This window comes from Lotus japonicus, chromosome 2 (genome assembly GCF_012489685.1).
Source record: "Lotus japonicus ecotype B-129 chromosome 2, LjGifu_v1.2".
NCBI lineage: Eukaryota > Viridiplantae > Streptophyta > Magnoliopsida > Fabales > Fabaceae > Lotus > Lotus japonicus.
This window is the reverse complement of record NC_080042.1, coordinates 94,422,881-94,441,931: the sequence shown is the minus strand read 5'-3', so window position 1 is coordinate 94,441,931 and position 19,051 is coordinate 94,422,881. Positions and strand designations below refer to the sequence as shown.

The 19,051-nt window shown below is 35.1% G+C and overlaps 3 protein-coding genes across 3 annotated transcripts; 2 read left to right on the top strand and 1 right to left on the bottom strand.

Moving 5' to 3' along the window:
- The first annotated feature begins 1,206 nt into the window (after nucleotides 1-1,206).
- LOC130741344 (WEB family protein At3g02930, chloroplastic-like) lies at nucleotides 1,207-5,375 on the top strand. Its single transcript, XM_057594210.1, has 3 exons — nucleotides 1,207-1,564; nucleotides 2,156-2,492; nucleotides 2,758-5,375. Exons 1-3 carry the CDS (start codon nucleotides 1,548-1,550, stop codon nucleotides 5,068-5,070), a joined length of 2,667 nt encoding a protein of 888 aa, XP_057450193.1. The 5' UTR covers nucleotides 1,207-1,547; the 3' UTR covers nucleotides 5,071-5,375.
- A 1,052-nt stretch (nucleotides 5,376-6,427) lies between these two features.
- LOC130741345 (uncharacterized) lies at nucleotides 6,428-10,038 on the top strand. Its single transcript, XM_057594211.1, has 7 exons — nucleotides 6,428-6,722; nucleotides 6,791-6,892; nucleotides 6,993-7,107; nucleotides 7,376-7,491; nucleotides 7,896-8,081; nucleotides 9,182-9,324; nucleotides 9,687-10,038. Exons 1-7 carry the CDS (start codon nucleotides 6,580-6,582, stop codon nucleotides 9,869-9,871), a joined length of 990 nt encoding a protein of 329 aa, XP_057450194.1. The 5' UTR covers nucleotides 6,428-6,579; the 3' UTR covers nucleotides 9,872-10,038.
- LOC130741346 (transcription factor MYB53-like) lies at nucleotides 10,017-12,694 on the bottom strand. Its single transcript, XM_057594212.1, has 3 exons — nucleotides 12,432-12,694; nucleotides 11,188-11,838; nucleotides 10,017-11,063 (listed from the first exon to the last, which is right to left on the bottom strand). The coding sequence occupies exons 1-3, from the start codon at nucleotides 12,692-12,694 to the stop codon at nucleotides 11,027-11,029; spliced, it is 951 nt and encodes a 316-aa protein (XP_057450195.1). The 3' UTR covers nucleotides 10,017-11,026.
- Between the last annotated feature and the right edge of the window lie 6,357 nt (nucleotides 12,695-19,051).

Sequence of the window (19,051 nt, the reverse complement as noted above, 5' to 3'; positions counted from 1 at the left end):
CCACATCACCCTCAACATTCTTCAACAACCACTACAACATCTCAACAATCCTCAACACAATTTTTCAACAACCATTGCTCATGGTCTAATACTAACTCTATCTATCTTATTTTTTTTGAATATTTTTTTCACGAATATATCTGTGGTAGCTATACAAAAGAACATCTCCATTATAGGAAGATTATCGATGAGAATCTCATGCAAGGACTCAAACTCACTCATGAAGATACACCACATGCACGAGTTAGAAGCACCCACAAAACCATCGTACTCTCTCCCCCATCGAACGCCAAACAAACTTCACCTTAAAATTAAATTATGTTTCAACACCCTAAAATGCCAATCTCAACCTCCATGACCCAAATACTCAAATCGAAGCTCAAACCTCTATCCAGCGAACCACTACGAACAACCAAGACCTTCGTACTCCGCTTTGCGCATGTTGTACGTAATGCCTATATCTGGAAGCTATTGCGCTAAGTGTTGAAATGGGTGACTAATGATATGAAGTTTCAGGGTTGCAATTATAGAGGTGTGGTTATGGAGTGAGGAAGATGAAGCAACATAGGTTTCGAGGGGCGGCGGAGAGAGGGGAGCTAGTGCGAAAGCTAGTTGCGTGAGGCGAAGCGATGTGGTGGTTTGCGGTGGGTTGTTGGTTGCATTGGTGTCATGGAAGGTAGGCTATGGTGGTTACTTGGTTAGTGTGTTGGAGAGAAGAGAGGTAAGAGTAAGAAAAGGTGGTTGTTGATATTTTTTTTTCTTGGCAATCACTAGGTTCAACCGCAATAGTGTTAAAAATGTGGTCTAGAGTTGAATCACTTTATTTCCTCCCATAACTAATCCTAAAAAAATCATTCACATTAGTTAATTCCGTGAATTAATTGTCAATTTAATGTCAAAATGTAAAATGAAGAAAGTAAACAATCTTAAAGAGAGTTGTTTTATTATTGTTTTCTCTATTAATTCTCCCGTATATATATATATGGGACCAAAGGTTTTATCTTTTGAAATTCTTGGGCCATGCACATGGTACCAGTTGGTATAAAAAATTTAAAGAGAGTTGGAGGGTTTCATGAAAAGAAGGGTAAGGTTGGAAGAGAGAGACATGTCTTTTGCCCCTGATAAAGTTACACATGCCTTTAGCTTTCACAGATTGATGATTTATGCAAATCCAGGGTTACTTTCGTCCATTCACTATACTCCACCTGAAGACATACTCACACGAACTAACCACACTCTGCTAGATAGCAATGGGAGAGAGAAAGTGAGAGTGAGTGAGAGAGATACTGAAGAAAATGGTTAACACTAACAGCAGTTAGTGAGAGAAACACAAACACAAAGTGGGTTTGTTTGTTGGAGACAAGAAAACCAACCAAATTTATGTTTTGTAACCTCTCTCCAATTTTTGAGAAAAAGAAAACATTTTGATCTTATTCTGATCTAAAATTTGTTCTGTTTCATGTTTTTTTGATAATGCTGGAACTTGAGCATTTCCAATTCTGCAACTGAGTAAACCCTTTTCACTCTCTGGTGTTTTCTCCACCACCATGGCTTCGAAGTCCAGGTTAGTTACTCAAAGCTTGGTGCTTTTTTTGTTTTGCTTTAAGATCTGATTTGGATTTCTTCAACTTCCTCTCTGCACTGCTTCACACTTTCCTTTTTCATATTGTGAGATTTCTTGATTAATGGGGTTTGATCTGCTGGTTTAAAAAAGCATTTTCTGCCTAAAGTTCGGTGCTTTTTCTTGTTTTCTACACGGTATGCGTAGAATTTTAAGATGGGGTTCTAGGTTCACTTCATTTTCATGTGTTCATCTTTTTCCATTCTTCTTATTTCATGCTTTTACAGTTGTGGTTGCATCACTATATGTGATTCTGGCCCTAATTCTCAATTCTCGGTGATAATTACTATGTCTCTTCTTTTCTTTTGGTTTTGCCTGGTGAGTGTTTATTGTTTGATGAGTTTGGCTTGTCAAATGCCAATGCTTCTAGATATTACTGAATTTGGTGTGATGAGTTGGTTTCATTAGGCTTAGATCCATTTATCCGATTGCATACTAATATGGAATTTTTGCTAGTTTATATAGTATCTTGTCTTTTTTCTGTTTCATTTAATGCTTTTGTTTGATATGGAATTGGCATTGTGAATCTTATAGATCCGGTTTATCTGAAACTCCCAACAAAGCACCACCAGCTACTCCTAACAAAGCACGGCCGTCAACTCCCAACAAAGGATCACCTGCAACTCCAAGAGTTAGTAAACTCGGCAAAGGAGTGTCCAAACCGGATTCCGAGTCGCCATCGCCTTTGCAGAATTCTCGCATTTCTGCAGAGAAATCGATATCTCCTTTGCAGAGTACGCGTCTTTCTGCAGAGAAATTGCCATCACCTTTGCAGAATTCGCGTCTTCCTGCAGAGAAATCGCCACGATCTTTAAATTCAAAGCCCATTGCTGAGCGGAAATCACCAAGGCCCACCTCCACCACACCTGATGTAAGTTATAGTATATACACTTTGTTTCCTCATTAACTTTAAGATTCAGTCATGTTTAGCCCTGTTACTAAATACTCGAATAGTTCGACTTTTTTCGATATCTGTTTTTAAATATCCAGTCCAGTATGTGGTAGTGAACTGCTGAAGATGTTTCCTTCATTATGCTTGATAGTTGACGATACAACAATAAAAAATATCTATTGTCATGCTTTTCTTTGGTTATCTGTATTCTGATATGTGTTTATTATGTTCTTTGATTGTTCAGAAGCAACCCCTAAAAGCTGCGAAGGGTTCAGAATTGCAAATCCAGTTAAATCTTGCTCAAGAAGATCTAAATAAAGCAAAGGAACAGCTGATTCAGGCTGAGAAAGAAAAGGCAAAAGCAATTGATGAGCTAAAAGAAGCACAGAGAGTGGCTGAGGAAGCAAATGAGAAACTCAGGGAGGCAATGGTGGCTCAAAAGCGGGCTGAGGAGGACTCTGAGATCGAGAAGTTCCGAGCTGTTGAATTGGAACAGGCTGGACTTGAAGCTGTTCAGAAGAAGGATGAAGAATGGCAGAAAGAGCTTGAAAGTGTGAGGAACCAGCATGCTTTGGATGTGGCTTCTCTTCTCTCCACCGCTCAGGAGCTTCAGCGCGTTAAGCAAGAACTTGTCATGACTTGTGATGCAAAGAACCAGGCTTTGAGTCATGCTGAAGATGCAACTAAAATTGCTGAGGTTCACATGGAAAAAGTAGAGATTCTTTCTGCTGAAATAGCACGGTTGAAGGCCTTACTAGATTCGAAGCTGGAAACAGAGGCTAGTGAGAACAAGATTGTATTGGAGCTGCAGGCTGAGATAGAAGCTCTAAAGCTAGAACTTGAAAAGGCAAAGGGTTATGATGAAAAGTTGATGGAGAAAGAGACTTATATTGAACAGCTTAATGTGGAGTTTGAAGCCGCGAAGTTGGCTGAATCTTACGCACACTGTATGCTAGAGGAGTGGACCAGAAAAGTTGAGGAGCTAGAAATGAGGGTTGAAGAAGCAAATAAGTTAGAGAGATCTGCATCATTATCTTTGGAATCTGTAATGAAAGAGCTAGAAGGAAATAATGATTTGTTGCACGATGCAGAATCTGAAATTTCTAGTCTTAAAGAGAAGGTGGGATTGTTGGAAATGACAATTGGTAGACAGAGAGCAGATCTTGAGGATTCAGAGCATCGTCTTCTTGTGGCTAAGGATGAAAGTCTTGAAATGTCAAAGAAGATTGAGTTTCTCAAATCCGAACTTGAGACAGTTAATGAAGAAAAGGCTCAGGCTTTGAAGAATGAAAGGGTTGCAGCTTCAAGCGTGCAGTCCCTGATAGACGAGAAAAACAAACTTATTAATGAATTGGAGATTTGTAGAGATGAAGAAGAAAAGACTAAAAATGCAATGGAAAGCTTAGCTTCTGCATTACATGAAGTATCTGCCGAGGCTAGAGATGCCAAAGAAAAGCTATTAGCCAACCAAGCTGAACATGAATTCTATGAGGCCAAGATTGAAGATTTAAAGTCGGGTTTGAAAGCTACTGACGAGAAATATGAGTCCATGCTTAATGATGCGCGACATGAGATTGATGTTCTGACTTGTAGTGTTGAAAACCATAAGAATGACATCGAGAACTCTAAGGCAGAGTGGGAGCAGAAAGAACTTCATCTTGTCAATTGCTTAAAGCTAACAGAAGAAGAAAACTCATCCTTGGGTAAAGAAATAAATAGATTGATTTATTCACTCAAGAAAACGGAGGAAGAAGCTAGTGCCAAGAAGGAGGAAGAAGCTCAACTGAAGGAAAACCTGAAGGAAGTTGAGGCTGAAGTGATCCACCTGCAGGAAGCACTTAAAGAAGAAAGTGCTCAGAGCATGAAATTGAAGGAGAGGTTATTGGATAAAGAAAATGAGTTTCAAAACATTTTTCAAGAAAATGAGGACCTCCGATCCAGGGAATCCACATCTATTAAGAAGGTTGAGGAGTTATCTAAGCTGCTTGAAGAAGCTACAATCAGAAACCATGCTGAAGAAGAAAATGGGGATCATACAGACAGTGAAAAGGACTATGATTTGCTTCCTAAAGTAGTTGAATTCTCGGAAGAAAATGGACATGGAGGTGAGGACATATCTAAAGTAGAGGTTTCCGCCAATGAAGAGAACGGACTCGGACGAAGCTCGCTGGAAGAAAGTATTCTCTTGAATGACAAGTCTGAAAAAACTGAATCTCCCAAACCTGAGAATGTGAATGGAAAACTGAAGGAAGATGAGAGCAGAGAAAAAAGTGATTCAGTAGAAGGGGAATTTAAAATGTGGGAAAGCTGCACGATAGAGAAAAAGGAGTTCTCACCAGAGAGAGTACCAAAGCCTGTATCCTATGAAGAGGAGGAAGTTGAGTCAAAGAAAGAAGATAGTGTGGGCGTTGAGCAGATAAATGGAGGCTCTGTAACCGAGAACATTGATAATGGTGGTAGCTCACCCTCTAAGCAACAAGTGAAGAAGAAGAAGAAGGCTTTGCTTGTTAAGTTTGGAAGCCTGCTGAAGAAAAAGGGTGGTAGCAACCACAAATAGAAAAGTGCTGTACTTTGAACATGACACTGTTTGCATCTATTTGCTTTATATTTTTTCTTCTTGAAATAGCTTTTAAAGAATGATGAGGCTTGTAATGTTGTTTAGGATTCTTCTCTAATCACTTCTTTTGGGTTGAGATTTTCCATGTTGGTAGTAAATTGTATGTGCTGGAATGGAATTACTATTTTTTTTCCCCTTTTATTGCTTTGACCCTCCTTTATAGATTTGAAGAAAGTGGCTAAGATGGCTTGTAATTTCATGCCACCCCTATTCTAATGAAAGTTCAGTTTTAATGTTTCTCAATAGATACATAGTGCAAAATTAGTGTTTATCTTTACTTGCTACAACTCTGTTAATCAACCAAAATAATTTCTATACCTTAATGGCTTTTTGATAAAAATTCTAAGAAAGAATAATATTTCACCGAATGGAGTTTGCTCAATTTAAGTGGGATGTTAATGTGAAAACAGTCTCCCACAAGTTACTCACTTTGCAACTTCAACAACTTTCGTTCAACAATGGATGGCGACCGATTAAATCCCTCTCTAATATTCTGTTGCTAAATTCACCTTTACCACAAGGGCTTTGTGACGGGTGTATTTTCCGTCGCAAACACTCTGATAAGGATTGTGTGACGGGCTTATCTTCCGTCGCAAAATATAGTGACGGATTTACTGTGCTGATATGGTTTGTGACGGAATCATTTTGTGGCGGATACATTTTCCGTCGCAAATAATCAACTTCATGTCTTTTTCAATTTTATAATAATAGGATGTCTAAATGACCAATGAAAAAGTTGGGTTAAATAATTCATCATCCAATCACATTGAAGATAAGTTAGTTGAAATTTCTATATTTTATTTATTAATTTATTTCCAAGCCACTTATCTCTATTGTGATTGGATGATGAGTTATTTAACCCAAACTTTCTCATGGGTCATTTAGACAACCCCTTATAATAATACATACATTTTGATTACCAATTTCAATATCAAATTAAATTCTTCAATGTTTATTATTCATTTATATACTTTTATAATAATAAATGTTTACATTTTCTCAATACTAAATAGTAAATAATAAAGCTCATCATATCATATACTTGAGATTTGAGGATAAATCACCAAGCTTCTAATCAATTGGTGTGTGATTGTTTTAACTTAAATAGATATCACGTTCAAAAGCCTCATTTTAATACAACTACATCAAATATAAGTATGGAGAGTTTTACCGTTCATAATGATCATGCCCGACTCTAATAAAATGACCTGACTCGAATAAGATTGTGTTAATGAAGAGAGTCACGAAATAAAATAGGGTTATGTTAAATGGAGGGGTAGTTCCTAGTCCCTACTTTACTATTTGCATTGCAAAGAACCTTAATGGTTAAGGCTTAAGAATAACATAACCAAGTTAGCTAGATTCTCCACAATTCAATACCCTGATTTTGACTAGAGTGAGGAAGCAGAACAGAACCAGAGAAAAACAACACAAGTGAAATTTTCATTCATGTTTGCAGAGAGCAAAGAGATGTGGGCAGCGATAATCTGCGGTTTGGTGATCTACAAATTGTTCAGACGCTTCATGTACGATGATGACATTCTTGACATTGAAGGATCTGATTCTTCAGCTCTATTCTCCGTCGCTGATAGGTTCAATTTCTCACCCCTCTTCTCTCTTTAGGGCACACAATTTCCCTTACAGTTTATCATTTTTGCAGGCTTAAGAAGCTTTACGGAGGAAAGGTGCATGTGGGTCTTCGAATTCCTGATGCTGATTCTGCTTCTCGACAGACCATTGATATAGTTCTCGTCACCAAACAGTATCAATTTTCACCCTCTTAATCTCTCTTCAATTGATAATTAATCAAAATTTTGTTTCAATTTTTTGTATTTTTTTTGAGTTTCAATTTAATGTTGCAGAGAGCTAGCAGTGATTTCTGTGAAGAATTTCTCAGGAATTTTGGCAGTTCATCGTGATGGTAGTTGGGTCTCTGAAAAGCCAGGCAAGCATAAACAAGAGACTCACCCTGATCCTGTAAGGAACCTGCTTGAGTTTCTTTGTTCTTATAAATGCAGAATACTAGCTGTTTTTCTTTTTCTTTTTCTTTTGGCTAAATGTTGTTTTGTAAGATGGCATTGATTAGAATTTAGACACTAATTTCGAATTTTTATCATGTAGTATGTATGGACATAGATTTGGATTTTCATTCTGTTCAAGTTTTGTAATTGAGGATGCATTAAATGTGGAAGAACATGGGAATAAGTAATTTTCTGAATTAGTTGTTTTCTCGACTTTTATACAGGTGGAAGAAGCTAGGAAGCAAGTTTCTATCCTTGAATCGTATCTCAAACAAAGAGGGGTCGATTTACCTAAAGGATACATATCCTATAAAGTTATACTTCCAAATCCTAAATTATGGTATGATTTTGAATCTTCTGGTTATATTATTACTGGCTGTAAATAGGGTCACCTGTGTCAGTTTCTATGCTTCTCTCTTTTGATTCATGATTTCAAATTTGCCAAATCCGGCTTCGTTGGTTGACCTATAAAATAGCCATTCTTCTCATTATATGTTTCATGCATTCTATATGAAGAAATGAAATACTGTGCAATATCTAGTTAAAGTTATGCATAAGTTGGGAGTGTGTTGACAAGATTGTAAGTGTTAGTTTAATGATCACTTGACTAGAAGGATTTATGACAGGAAGAAACATATATGCTTATCTAGTTTTACTCTAGTTAAAAGGTACTGATAATTTGTTTTTCTTTTTCAACTGTTTTCTAATGTATGTTAAAGTTCATCTCTTTATTTGTATTTGCAGTACCCTTCCTGCAAGTGATTTTCCACCTGAAGTTATCACCCATGAACAATGGGTTCAACTTAAGCCAGGGCATAAGAGTATGTTTTCTAGTTGGGTAAAGAGTGCCTTTGGTGCTGGGAAGAAGGATATGCAAGAATCTACTCAGAATCTTGATTTTGTACTCAGCACAGCTCCAATATGGGATAGGTTAGTTAACTTTTATACTTGACACGTTTCTTGTATTTTTTTTTTCTATTAGTAAAATTTCCTGCAACTCAATTCTGCTAATGGGGCCTTGTCAAAACTTTGGCTTAGGGAAGTAAATCTGTCAATCCATTTGTTAGCTATTTGATGTTAGCTTGCTAAAAGTTTGGTTTGACTTTGCTTGATTTCTGTCAAAACCAATTCAACCTCAAAGCAGCAGGTGAAGGCACAATGGTGGGTTTTTATGTGTGACAGAATAACACACCTACTCAACAAGGGCGTAGTGCTCCACCTACTCAAATATTAGATACTTTCTTATTGAATAAAAACTCGTCATATAACTATCAGAACTGCCTCAAATGTTTGCACTGAATTATTTCCAGACATCCTAATGAATTATTTCCATTCTAAGTTTGAATATGATATTCTTAAATAAAATAAAATGCCATAAGTAGAAAATAAAAATATCTAATCTCAAACTGGAAACCTTAATTATGGAATTAAAAGTAAATGACAAAACTGGCTGTAATGATTTTTGGTACAACTTTAAAATACATGAAAGGTAACGAAAAATGTGTGGCTTCCTCTCTTAAAAACTAACCCCAAGTGTATGGTTATTAATTTTATCGTGTGGCTTTTATCAGAAACATGATGGGCTCTTCTTAAATTTCATAACTCTTCGTGTGAATTATTTCTTCCTACTAAGCACTGAGGCTTATCAGGAGAGCACCCTGTTGAAAGGAAGGAACACTCTTTGCTTCTGTTCTGCATCTGAATCAAGAACAAATCTTTAGTACTTTGGGAGGACTGAGAATTCAGTACTCCTTCACAAAAGTAGTTCTAGTTTACAGTTCTTCTATTTTTCCATTTTCTTTTTAAAAAAAAAATCAGGGAAAACTAACCATATATAAACATACTGCAGGAAAACTATAAATTTTTCAGTGAATCAGATTCTGCAATTCTGATAAAAGACTTTTTAATATTTTAATTACAAATGAGATGTGCATGCCTTCAGATTTGTGTACTTTTGGAGCTTTGTTAGCATCATTTAATATTACTGTGTCATGAATATTCCCTAACAAAACAGATTGTTTGGCTTGCAGGCTGGAACTGAAAGGCAGCAAGTATGTATTGGGAGAGTTCCTTGAGTTTAAGGGAAAGCAAGAAGATATTGAGGCTTTAAGCTATATTAGAAGATCAAAAGTCGGTCGTGTGACAATCCAAAAGACAAGCATGTTTGGACTAGGTAATCTTCTGGGAAGAAATGATGCTTTTGCATTCTAGTTGTATTCAACAGAAATTCATAATACATATTACTCATGGTTATTACTTCAAATATTTTACTTACTTACAATTCCCTTGTTGTCACTTACTATTTATTAAAATCTTGATACATATTTCTTGCTGTTTCTAAATTAATCCATCTATAGCTTGAGTTTACATCTAGTTGATATATCGTATAATTACCAGTGGTATAAATCTAGTGTACTGATAACCTGTCTGTGATGAAGGGGAAAACATCAAGAAATGAAGCTTTTTTGTTGTTGCATTGTTATGTTTTGTGGTTTCTTTTTTTTTTGAATTAACTTGGGGACGATTTGTTTGCAGCTCCTTCCAGGCTTCAAGTCTTATACTCCTTGCGTGATTATAGAACTGAAGGATCATCAACACCACCAGAATTGAATGAAGTAAATGTAAGATCAAGCACTGAGATCGTTTTTCAGCCAGAAAATGCTTCTAAAGTCAGAAAGTTTAAGCTTTCTTCAGTGACCTCCATGCTTCTTAGCGCATGAAGTTTTACTCAAACTAAGATATCAAATTTCTGTTTGCTCGACATAGAAGCTACTCCTGCCAGCTCTCGTTATGCATATATATTAATATACAGTTTTGTATACACATGTGAGATTCATATTTAGGCTTTAGACATCATATATAACATGTGCTTCTAAAAATTTGATTATTTTGCAAGAAAAATTATCTGAGATAAAGCATTGCATTGAATTGAAAACAGAGGAACCTAAACCTTCTATGGAGTAGTGCTTGGGTGCGCCATAAGTGTGCTCCTAATAATAATAGTAGTAGCAGTAGCAGCCGTGGTAGTAGCATAAACCGAAACAGAACAAGTGGTAGAAATAATAATAATAATAGTAATAGCAAATTTTTTTAGTTTTATTTTCAGAAACTATTCAATCTATTTGCCTTCTTTGTAGGGTCCAAATGAAAAGAAGTAGTCTTACCTAACCGGTAACAAAAACACTTGACTTTGTATCAAAAGATAGACTATGAATAAGTTATTGAAAGAAGAACACACTAACTTCACTTTTTGAGTAAATTATACCATTTGATTTTCGTTGTTGCTTATTTATTGTCAAGCTAGGTGGAAATTATTGCATAAACAAATAGTCTAAGGGCATTGTTATACAAGTTGGACTTGAGTTTGTTTCATCTTTCTGGTCCAAGTAACTTTTTGATGAAGAACATATATTTTAATGTCTTCAGTACAAGTATATTCACTTACTTTTGCCCATTCTTTAAGTTTCAACTGAGGTCTCTATGTGGAAAAAAGAAGCCGAGACACAAGTGGATTTCAAGCATCTTCTTAATCATGTCTCAGTTCCAACCATTCACACATAAGTTTTGTAAACATATAAAGACTGCATTTAAGAAGGAAAGCCTGCTACTGCATTTTATACAAGAATGTGAACATCATAGGGTGATATGTGGCCTGTGATATTAATTACAATCTCCATGGTGTAAAGTTCATATTTTAATATACCATATGGTGCCTTCTTATGTTTATGTTCAGAAATCCTTCGTTGCAAAAGTCAAAATCAGTTATGGGCAGAAACTTATGTAGGTAGCTTCTAGGCGTTAGAATTGATTATTTGGAAAACTAAGTAGCTTCCCATTATTGCTGGCATAATATAACCCTCAAATGCAGTGATCTTTCATGGGACTGTCGACCAAGGCTGGTTAGAATGTTGCCTACAAATAAATAAAAAATAGAAAGATAATGAATGAGTATGCCACATGCTTCAAATAGAAAGTAGAGAAGCTAGAGATATAATGTGTGAAGAGCAAATAAAAAATAATGTCTAAGACCACTTACTCCATGAAATCTTTCCAATAAGTTTCGCTTGTATCTTCACTCATGAATTCTCCCCAAGTCTCAAAGGCGGTGGAAGAAGGGTCGAAGTTAGACCATTCCTTATGGTTTGCCATGTTTTCTTCTTGATTAACTGGGGAACATTCAGGTGAAGCTGAAACCAGCTTTGGAAGGGAATTTGATGGTGTTGGGTCAGCAATGTTCGACAAACCAAGTTGTTCATCAAACTTTAGACATTCCCTGTAATTACTAATATCATCTCTGCCACCACTCAAGTGTTGAGGGGCTTCAAAGTTTTGGAAACTGGGCTGAATTTGATGCAAAGAAGGAAAAGCAACAGAACCATTGTAAATGTTTTGGAAATTGTTGTTTTGAAGCATGTTCTGCAGCAAGTGGAGTTTGGCAAGATTTGTGGCATCTGAGTGGAGCATCAGAGCATGGATCATGTCACAAGGGTTTGTGAAACTGCTGACAATGTTTGCAGCAGCCAATATCTGTTGAAGATTGCTGAGAATGTTCATGTGATCTGATCTTGGACAGTGAGTCACTGGGTCTAACCCCATTTGCAGAAGCTTTTTCTTCAAATGGGTGTTCCATAAATTCTTAATCTCATTATCAGTCCTCCCTGGAAGATGAGATGCTATAGTTGCCCATCTACAACAATGGAAATAATCAAATAAATTACATGCTATGAACACTACAAGATTAATTTAACAAAATAGTCCTAGACGAAAGTGAACAATAATTTTCATTGTAAGCATTGCTTTTGAAAATATACCAATCAATTTGGAAAACTATCAATCCATGACCAATAACTTGAAATGACTAGTAAATTGTGTTTTGATCAACGTTGTCATAATTGACTTTGGCTAGACTAATTGTAGTAAAAATGAGTTGAAAATGATTAATGTTTGTATACATTTATAAAAAAAGTGATTTTTGTAAATGTGAAGTTGTGAAACTCAGTTGTACAGTCTATTATTAATTATGCTCATTGCTGAAGTTACTATTTCTAGCTTCTAGCAGAATTGATTTTGAGACTGAAATCAATTCTCCAAAATAATATTCAAACTTCAATATTATTATCCAAGACCCACCAACGTAGAACCAAACACACTGAAAGCTACTCGTAGAGCTTCTCCCACTAGAACTGATTCTGGTTTGAGAAGAGTGTAATAAAACCAAAATGTAGAATACCAAAACCATAATGAGTCATATTGTGAATAATAAAGTTTGGGGATTAATACTTATTGCCAAGAGATGCATGTAGATTGATGATGAGTTGCTCCTCTTCATCAGAGAATTTCCCCCTCTTGATATCAGGCCTCAGATAATTAGTCCACCTTAGCCTGCAACTCTTTCCACACCTGTTCAACCCTGCAAGCTGAGGAAGGGCTCTCCAACTCCCATGACCATGTTTCTGAATGTAATCCACTAATACCTTATCCTCTTCTTGGCTCCAAGGCCCCTTCTTCATACCACTTTCATCAATGCTTGGTGTTCTCATCATTACTGCATATATGTATCTAGAAGAAATATATAGTACAATAGTTAGTTTGATTCAGTTAGTAGGTTACATGACCAAAAAGAAAGAAAGAGAACCAGCACAAGAATCCAAACCTTGAATTGAACTGTTGTGTGAAGTGGAGGACAAACAACCATTTACCAGGGATTTTATATATAAGGTAGTGATGTTTGAAAATATCAGTGCCATGTCTGACTTTGTACATCATGTGTTGTCAAGGCAAATTTCAATTTTGTCCTGTTTATGTCTATTACACTCAAAGTCATAGAGATAGTAACGACCTACAAGGACATCGCAAGACACTCCTCAAATTACCAATTTTTACTGGCATTGAAATCCATTCTCCTCATTTGTGTCTCATTTTCTATTAATTAAATTGTGTCATCTTATTAAAAAACCACTCACACAAAATTATAATTCAGAGGTATACTTAAAGACACAATTTAATTAGTGGGAAATGAGCCCTAAATGGGGACATAAGGTTATCTTTTTGGATCAAGATCTTATATTCCCAAATGATGTCTTATTTCTTAGTATTTTACTAATGAGATTACGTCATGTCAATTAAGAAATACACATGTAATATTTTAAATGTGATATCCAGTATTTTTTAATTGAAATGACATAATTTCATTGGCTGAGACAGAGAATGAAACATCATTTTGGGACATCTCAATCGTTCTGTTTGAGGGTTCTTAATTTACCTCATATGACCACATCTAAGAAGGATTTGAATTTACTTTAAAATGTAAAGTAAATAACTACAACTATTAATATTTAATTTGAAAAATCAATAAAGTAACGCAATTGACATACATAACACTTTTGTCTCTCGCTTTAAATGAGCCGGACTCATATAAGAAATCACTACTAGTAAATTCATAAAATAGAAAGAGTTAATTAGGATGAGTGAACAACTTTATTATCCTATAGGTATGACCTAAAGGCTAAAGCACATTTTAAATATATGTCATGCATTGTCTGAAATTTCCATACACATTGAAACATTGTCAATAACACTATGTTTGGTAGGGTAGAGAGAGATAGAGAAGAGATAGTAGAGAAGAGAGAAGTTGAGTAGAGAGAAATAGGTGAGAAATAGAGTAGATTTTGAGGTTGTTTGGTATGAGAAAAATAGAAGAGAAAGATAGTGGTGAATTGTAGTAAAAATACGCTTTTATCCAAATAAGGACAAGAAACCATTTAAAATAATAATTCAATTTTGTAAAAACACACACTTAAAAGCATGGCCGTACTATTTCTTCTCAAAATGAGATGATGTTAAAAAGTGCAATATTTCCACCTCCATTCCTCTCTCTCCCCTCTCTCTCCCCTATACCAAACACATATATTTGTCTCCATCCCCTCTAACTCTCTCTTCTTTATCTCTCTCTATTCAAATCACCCTCCACCAAACAAAGTGTAAGAGATTGCGAAATGAGTATAGCTAGAAGTGCCGTTTGTTTAATGAAATCTATATAAGAATACCAAGTGGTAGCCTCTATTCAATCTTATTAGGTAGTGTGAAAATTGTTTCCGTATGTGTACGGTACCATATTTTAAATGAAACAATCATGACATTAGACTACTATATGGTCAAACCTCTCGTGGAAAACGAAAAACAAAATTGCATATATATTCCACAATAAATTATAAAATACTCTTCACATCCTCACAATCATATATATGAGATTAATCCCTTTAAGATTTAAAGATAACAAATAAATAGGTTTTTCCTAAAAAAAATCTTCATATGTACCGTAAAAGTATTAAACTTTGGATAAAATGTTTAAGGAATTTAGCTATATATTAGCTATGCTAGACTTTGTTAGTAAAATTTCTAATTCCGTTATCTCTTACCTATTAAATAAAGGTAAATTTGAAAGAAGAAAAAATTCCTAAAAGTAACTCATATTTAAAAGAAAAAAAAAACTCACATAAAAACTTACGGAACAGAGGAACACGAACACTGTATTTTTCACTATTATTTCTCTAGTGTAATCCACATGACCATATATATTAATTTGTTCTATTCAAAGAATTTTGGCGAGAGTGACAATGTAAATTTAAGGATGTTTTTTTGTCCATTCTCAGCATGTAATTGAGCATTAACTAATTTATCACTCTTTTTTTCTTTATGTGTTGGAATGTAAATTGTGAGTAAAAATCTCATATTAAATAATAAAAGAAGTGTTGAGTTGTTTATATATAAGAAAAAAAATGTGGTGTTCAATCCACGCAACGTGAACATCTTCCAATGCATATGAAACCTTTTCCACTTGTGAGTTCAGGGGTTGGTTAGGAAAGTTGCAACTGCTAAGAAATTATTATACATCACAATGCCATTGGTTACGTGTCCAAAAGCTTAGCTCAGCGATGGAAGCTGCAGGTGAAAATGTAACACATATTCAGCAAAATTAACAATGTTGTGCGAGGGAGGTGTAACCATTTTGCTTTAGCTCTATTATTCCGTAGGATACTTACTGCATGCATCATTATCCATTATTACAAGCCACTTAATTAGCTTAGGTTTTAATGTTTTCTAACACTTCATCTCATTTTCGTTAACAAATGGCACTCATTTTTCCTAAAGATTTCGTGATAGTGGAACTTTTTGCCAACAACACTATAGAAATCTACCTTGTTAATTGCTTGCTGAACTTGATTTTGAATAGTTGATCACACCATTTTTAATAAAACTCTGGTTTACTTGCGGGCTTGGTACATGTTACACTTACCACAATAGACTCATTTCGTTAAATTGAAATAAATTTATCAACAGAATAAGTAAAAGGGATAGGTCGTTGTTCTCAAACTAGGAGTTGTTCAACTTATTACTCTTTAGAAAGTCAAATCAATTGCAAATTATTACTAAATAAAAGAGTTGGTAAAAGGAAGGATTCACGGAATAAGAAGATTTACCAAAGGTTAGAAGGTTAGTTAAGAAGACGATACAACACAACTTTGAATAATTCTGTCAATCCATACATTAATAACTATGTAAATATAGTCTTAAGTCTTAACATGCAAAGAAATATTAACATGATTATATGCTCAGTTTTGACTTAAGAGACTGAACACTTTCTTTTCTTGGATATACAATGAAAGAGATTTTGTGTTCACAATAGCGTTGGAAAATTGAACCCTAACTATTTGTTTAAGAAATGAAGTACTCAACTATTACACATTCTTCGATCTGATTAGATATTTGAAATCAAGGATAAGGACTAATAATATTGTCATATAGTGAGTTATAAAAAATTGAGCAAAAAAAAATTAAACGATAAGATATATATATTGAGTGATTGTTTAGTATTTCTTTAAATAAAATTTTAAAAAATAAGCAAAATTAAAATCAGATTAGTTTTCTTTTACCAAGTGGGGGTGATAATGTGATGGACGGATTTCAATCAGTTTAGTTAATTAAAAAAATAGATTAGTTTTTTTACGGAAAATAATACTTTTTAACTTGATTGGATTGCAAATCTATAAACTATTTATTTATTTAGTAATTTTTTTAACTAATTTATTTAGTAATTAGTGGTCAGGAGCTAAGAAAGTTTTTAAAAAAAAAAACTAGGAACTAAGGAAGTTAGATCTGAGTATGAGTGCACAACAAGTAAGAATAACCGTAAAAAAAAGAGTGGACTGCAAAGAAATTTGAATTCGAATTAAGTAAGTGAGAAAAAAAATTGGTAGATAGTAAATGAGAAATTTAATAGAAAAAAAAAGAAATATTGAAGATAAACCAAATAAAAATAGATAATATGTACCAAATATTATATCATCTATTTTAACAAGTAATTATACATATGAATGTTTAACAACAAAAACGTAGTGATAGATTTTTTTTTCCCGAACAATAAACAGATAAAGTCCGAAAAAGTAGTGGTAGTTAATTAGTTATCACTAATCTTTTATTCATTTCAAGTTTTGTTTCTTTTATTATTTTATTGATTACCTGACTAGATGAGAATTGAAAATTTTAAAAGGGCTATCATAATCGAGAATGATGATCTGAGATATTTAAAATCGAGGATAAGGACTCATAAAGAAAATGAGAAAAAATAAAATAAAACGATAAGATATATATTGATTTTTTTAACGTATAAGATATATATTAATTGAGTGATTGATTTAGATTTTTTTCAAAAAAGATTGATTTAGATTTTGAATAGATTCAATTTGCAATCTATTTCAGATAAAAGTTGAAATTACTTTACTTATTATAAATAGAACAGTTATCAACCTAATCCAGAACTAACTTACCCTTCAGTGACATAGCTACTACGTGCACACTCACTCTCTGTAACACTCCTTATTGTTTCACATGGATAAGAAGACAACACCTGATGAAGATGATCTTCGCTACCCACCGTGCCTTATTATCATGTACTGCCTCACCATCATGTGTGTTACTTCCGTGTTTATGCTCCCTTTCCGGACTTTCCCCGGTCCCAAATACCCCGGTTTCCGATTCGAATTCGACTCAGCTTCCTGACCGATAACCAGACATATACTTCACTCTCAACCACTCCAGGACCCCAGTACACCCACACTCTCCAAAGTAAATATTTGAACTACATCTCATAATGCTCTAAAACAAGAGCATAAGAGAAAAAGAAAACACAAATATAAACTTAAAGGGTTTTCAGGTGCTACATCTTTGTGTTTTGGTGTCTTTAAACAAAGAGCTTGAGATCCTTATATATAGTCTTGGACCCTCCCACCCCTCACTAATCTAAGCGATGTGAGACTTCTCCAAGATGCATAACTTGATCTTTTTTCTCCTTCATTAGGAATGTGGGACTTACATTGCAATCAACCCCAACAATCTCCACCTTAATTGTAATGGTCTTCAATCTTCATTGTCTACACGACAATCATTGTCTTCACCGACAAACATAATTTTCATTGTCTATATACCGACAAATTAAATTATCATACTCCACCATAAAAGAGTACACTACACTTGGAACTAAACCATCCCAAGAATTTTCTTCACTTGGAACTAAACCATTCAAGAATTTCCACATGCCGAAACCTTGCTGAAAATTTATGGTGCAACTTCCATGTTGGCTTTTTCCGGAAGTTCATCAACCATCGACATAACCACATACCTTGCATCAATGCCAACCAATGCCCGCACGCTATCACCACACACCTTGCATCTATATCCCGCACGCTATCACCACACACCTTGCATCTATATCAATTAATGCCCGTGTGCCACCTGGACAATCTCATGCCCAAAACGCCTTGTGTAATCATGATTGCATCAACTCCTCAATCACAGCATCGCAGCTGTAGACCGACTGTAAACTGTGTCTCAGGTTGGTTCCTAACAAGAACCTCCCAAAACAGCACTTCACAATGTCACACTTTTTCAGCACCTTCGCAATACCACATAAAGTGATTACCTACAACATAAAGTGATTACCACTGTTAGGAAATAATATAACGTGGAAACTCCAAAATCGGAGAAAAAATCACAGTCGTTGTCAAAACCGACAACCAGAGAATAAACACTATGTTTCTCAACATAACGTGGAAACTCCAAAATCGGAGAAAAAATCACAGTCGTTGTCAAAACCGACAACCAGAGAATAAACACTATGTTTCTCAACCACTCCATGACCCCAGTACACCCACACTCTCCAAAGTAAATATTTGAACTACATCTCACAATGCTCTAAAATAAGAGCATAAGAGAAAAATAAAACACAAATATAAACTTAAAGAATTTTCAGGTGCTACATCTTTGGTGTTTTGGTGTGTTTAAACAAGGAGCTTGAGATCCTTATATATAGTCTTGGACCCTCACACCCCTCACTAATCTAAGCGATGTGAGACTTCTCCAAGATGCATAACTTGATCTTTTTTCTCCTTCATTAGCAATGTGGGACTTACATTGCAATCAACCCCAACACTTCCTTCACCTCACTTGACAATGTCATTGGCCCTAATCTCACAGCCAAATTGAACATCACTTTCCTCGTCACAAGCCTTAATACGACATACAACATCTCTTTTGATACCATCGTTGCCACTCTCGATTACCATGGCACCGTTCTTGCCTCCAATCACATGGCACCACTTTTCTTGCAATTTAACGGGACCAACAACAACACCACCCTCCCAATTCAAATCAATTTGGTCGACCAATTTGCGGGACCACGGTTTATAAGCACGGCATGATTTTTTACTGTCAACATCTGAACTTTGCCTTTGAGTCCAAGAATGCTACTTTTGCTTCTGGATCTTGTTTGTCTAAGCCATCACTTATGTTTAGGTATTGAATCAATTACCTCAACATGAGTGATTTTCTGTTCAATGTGATCA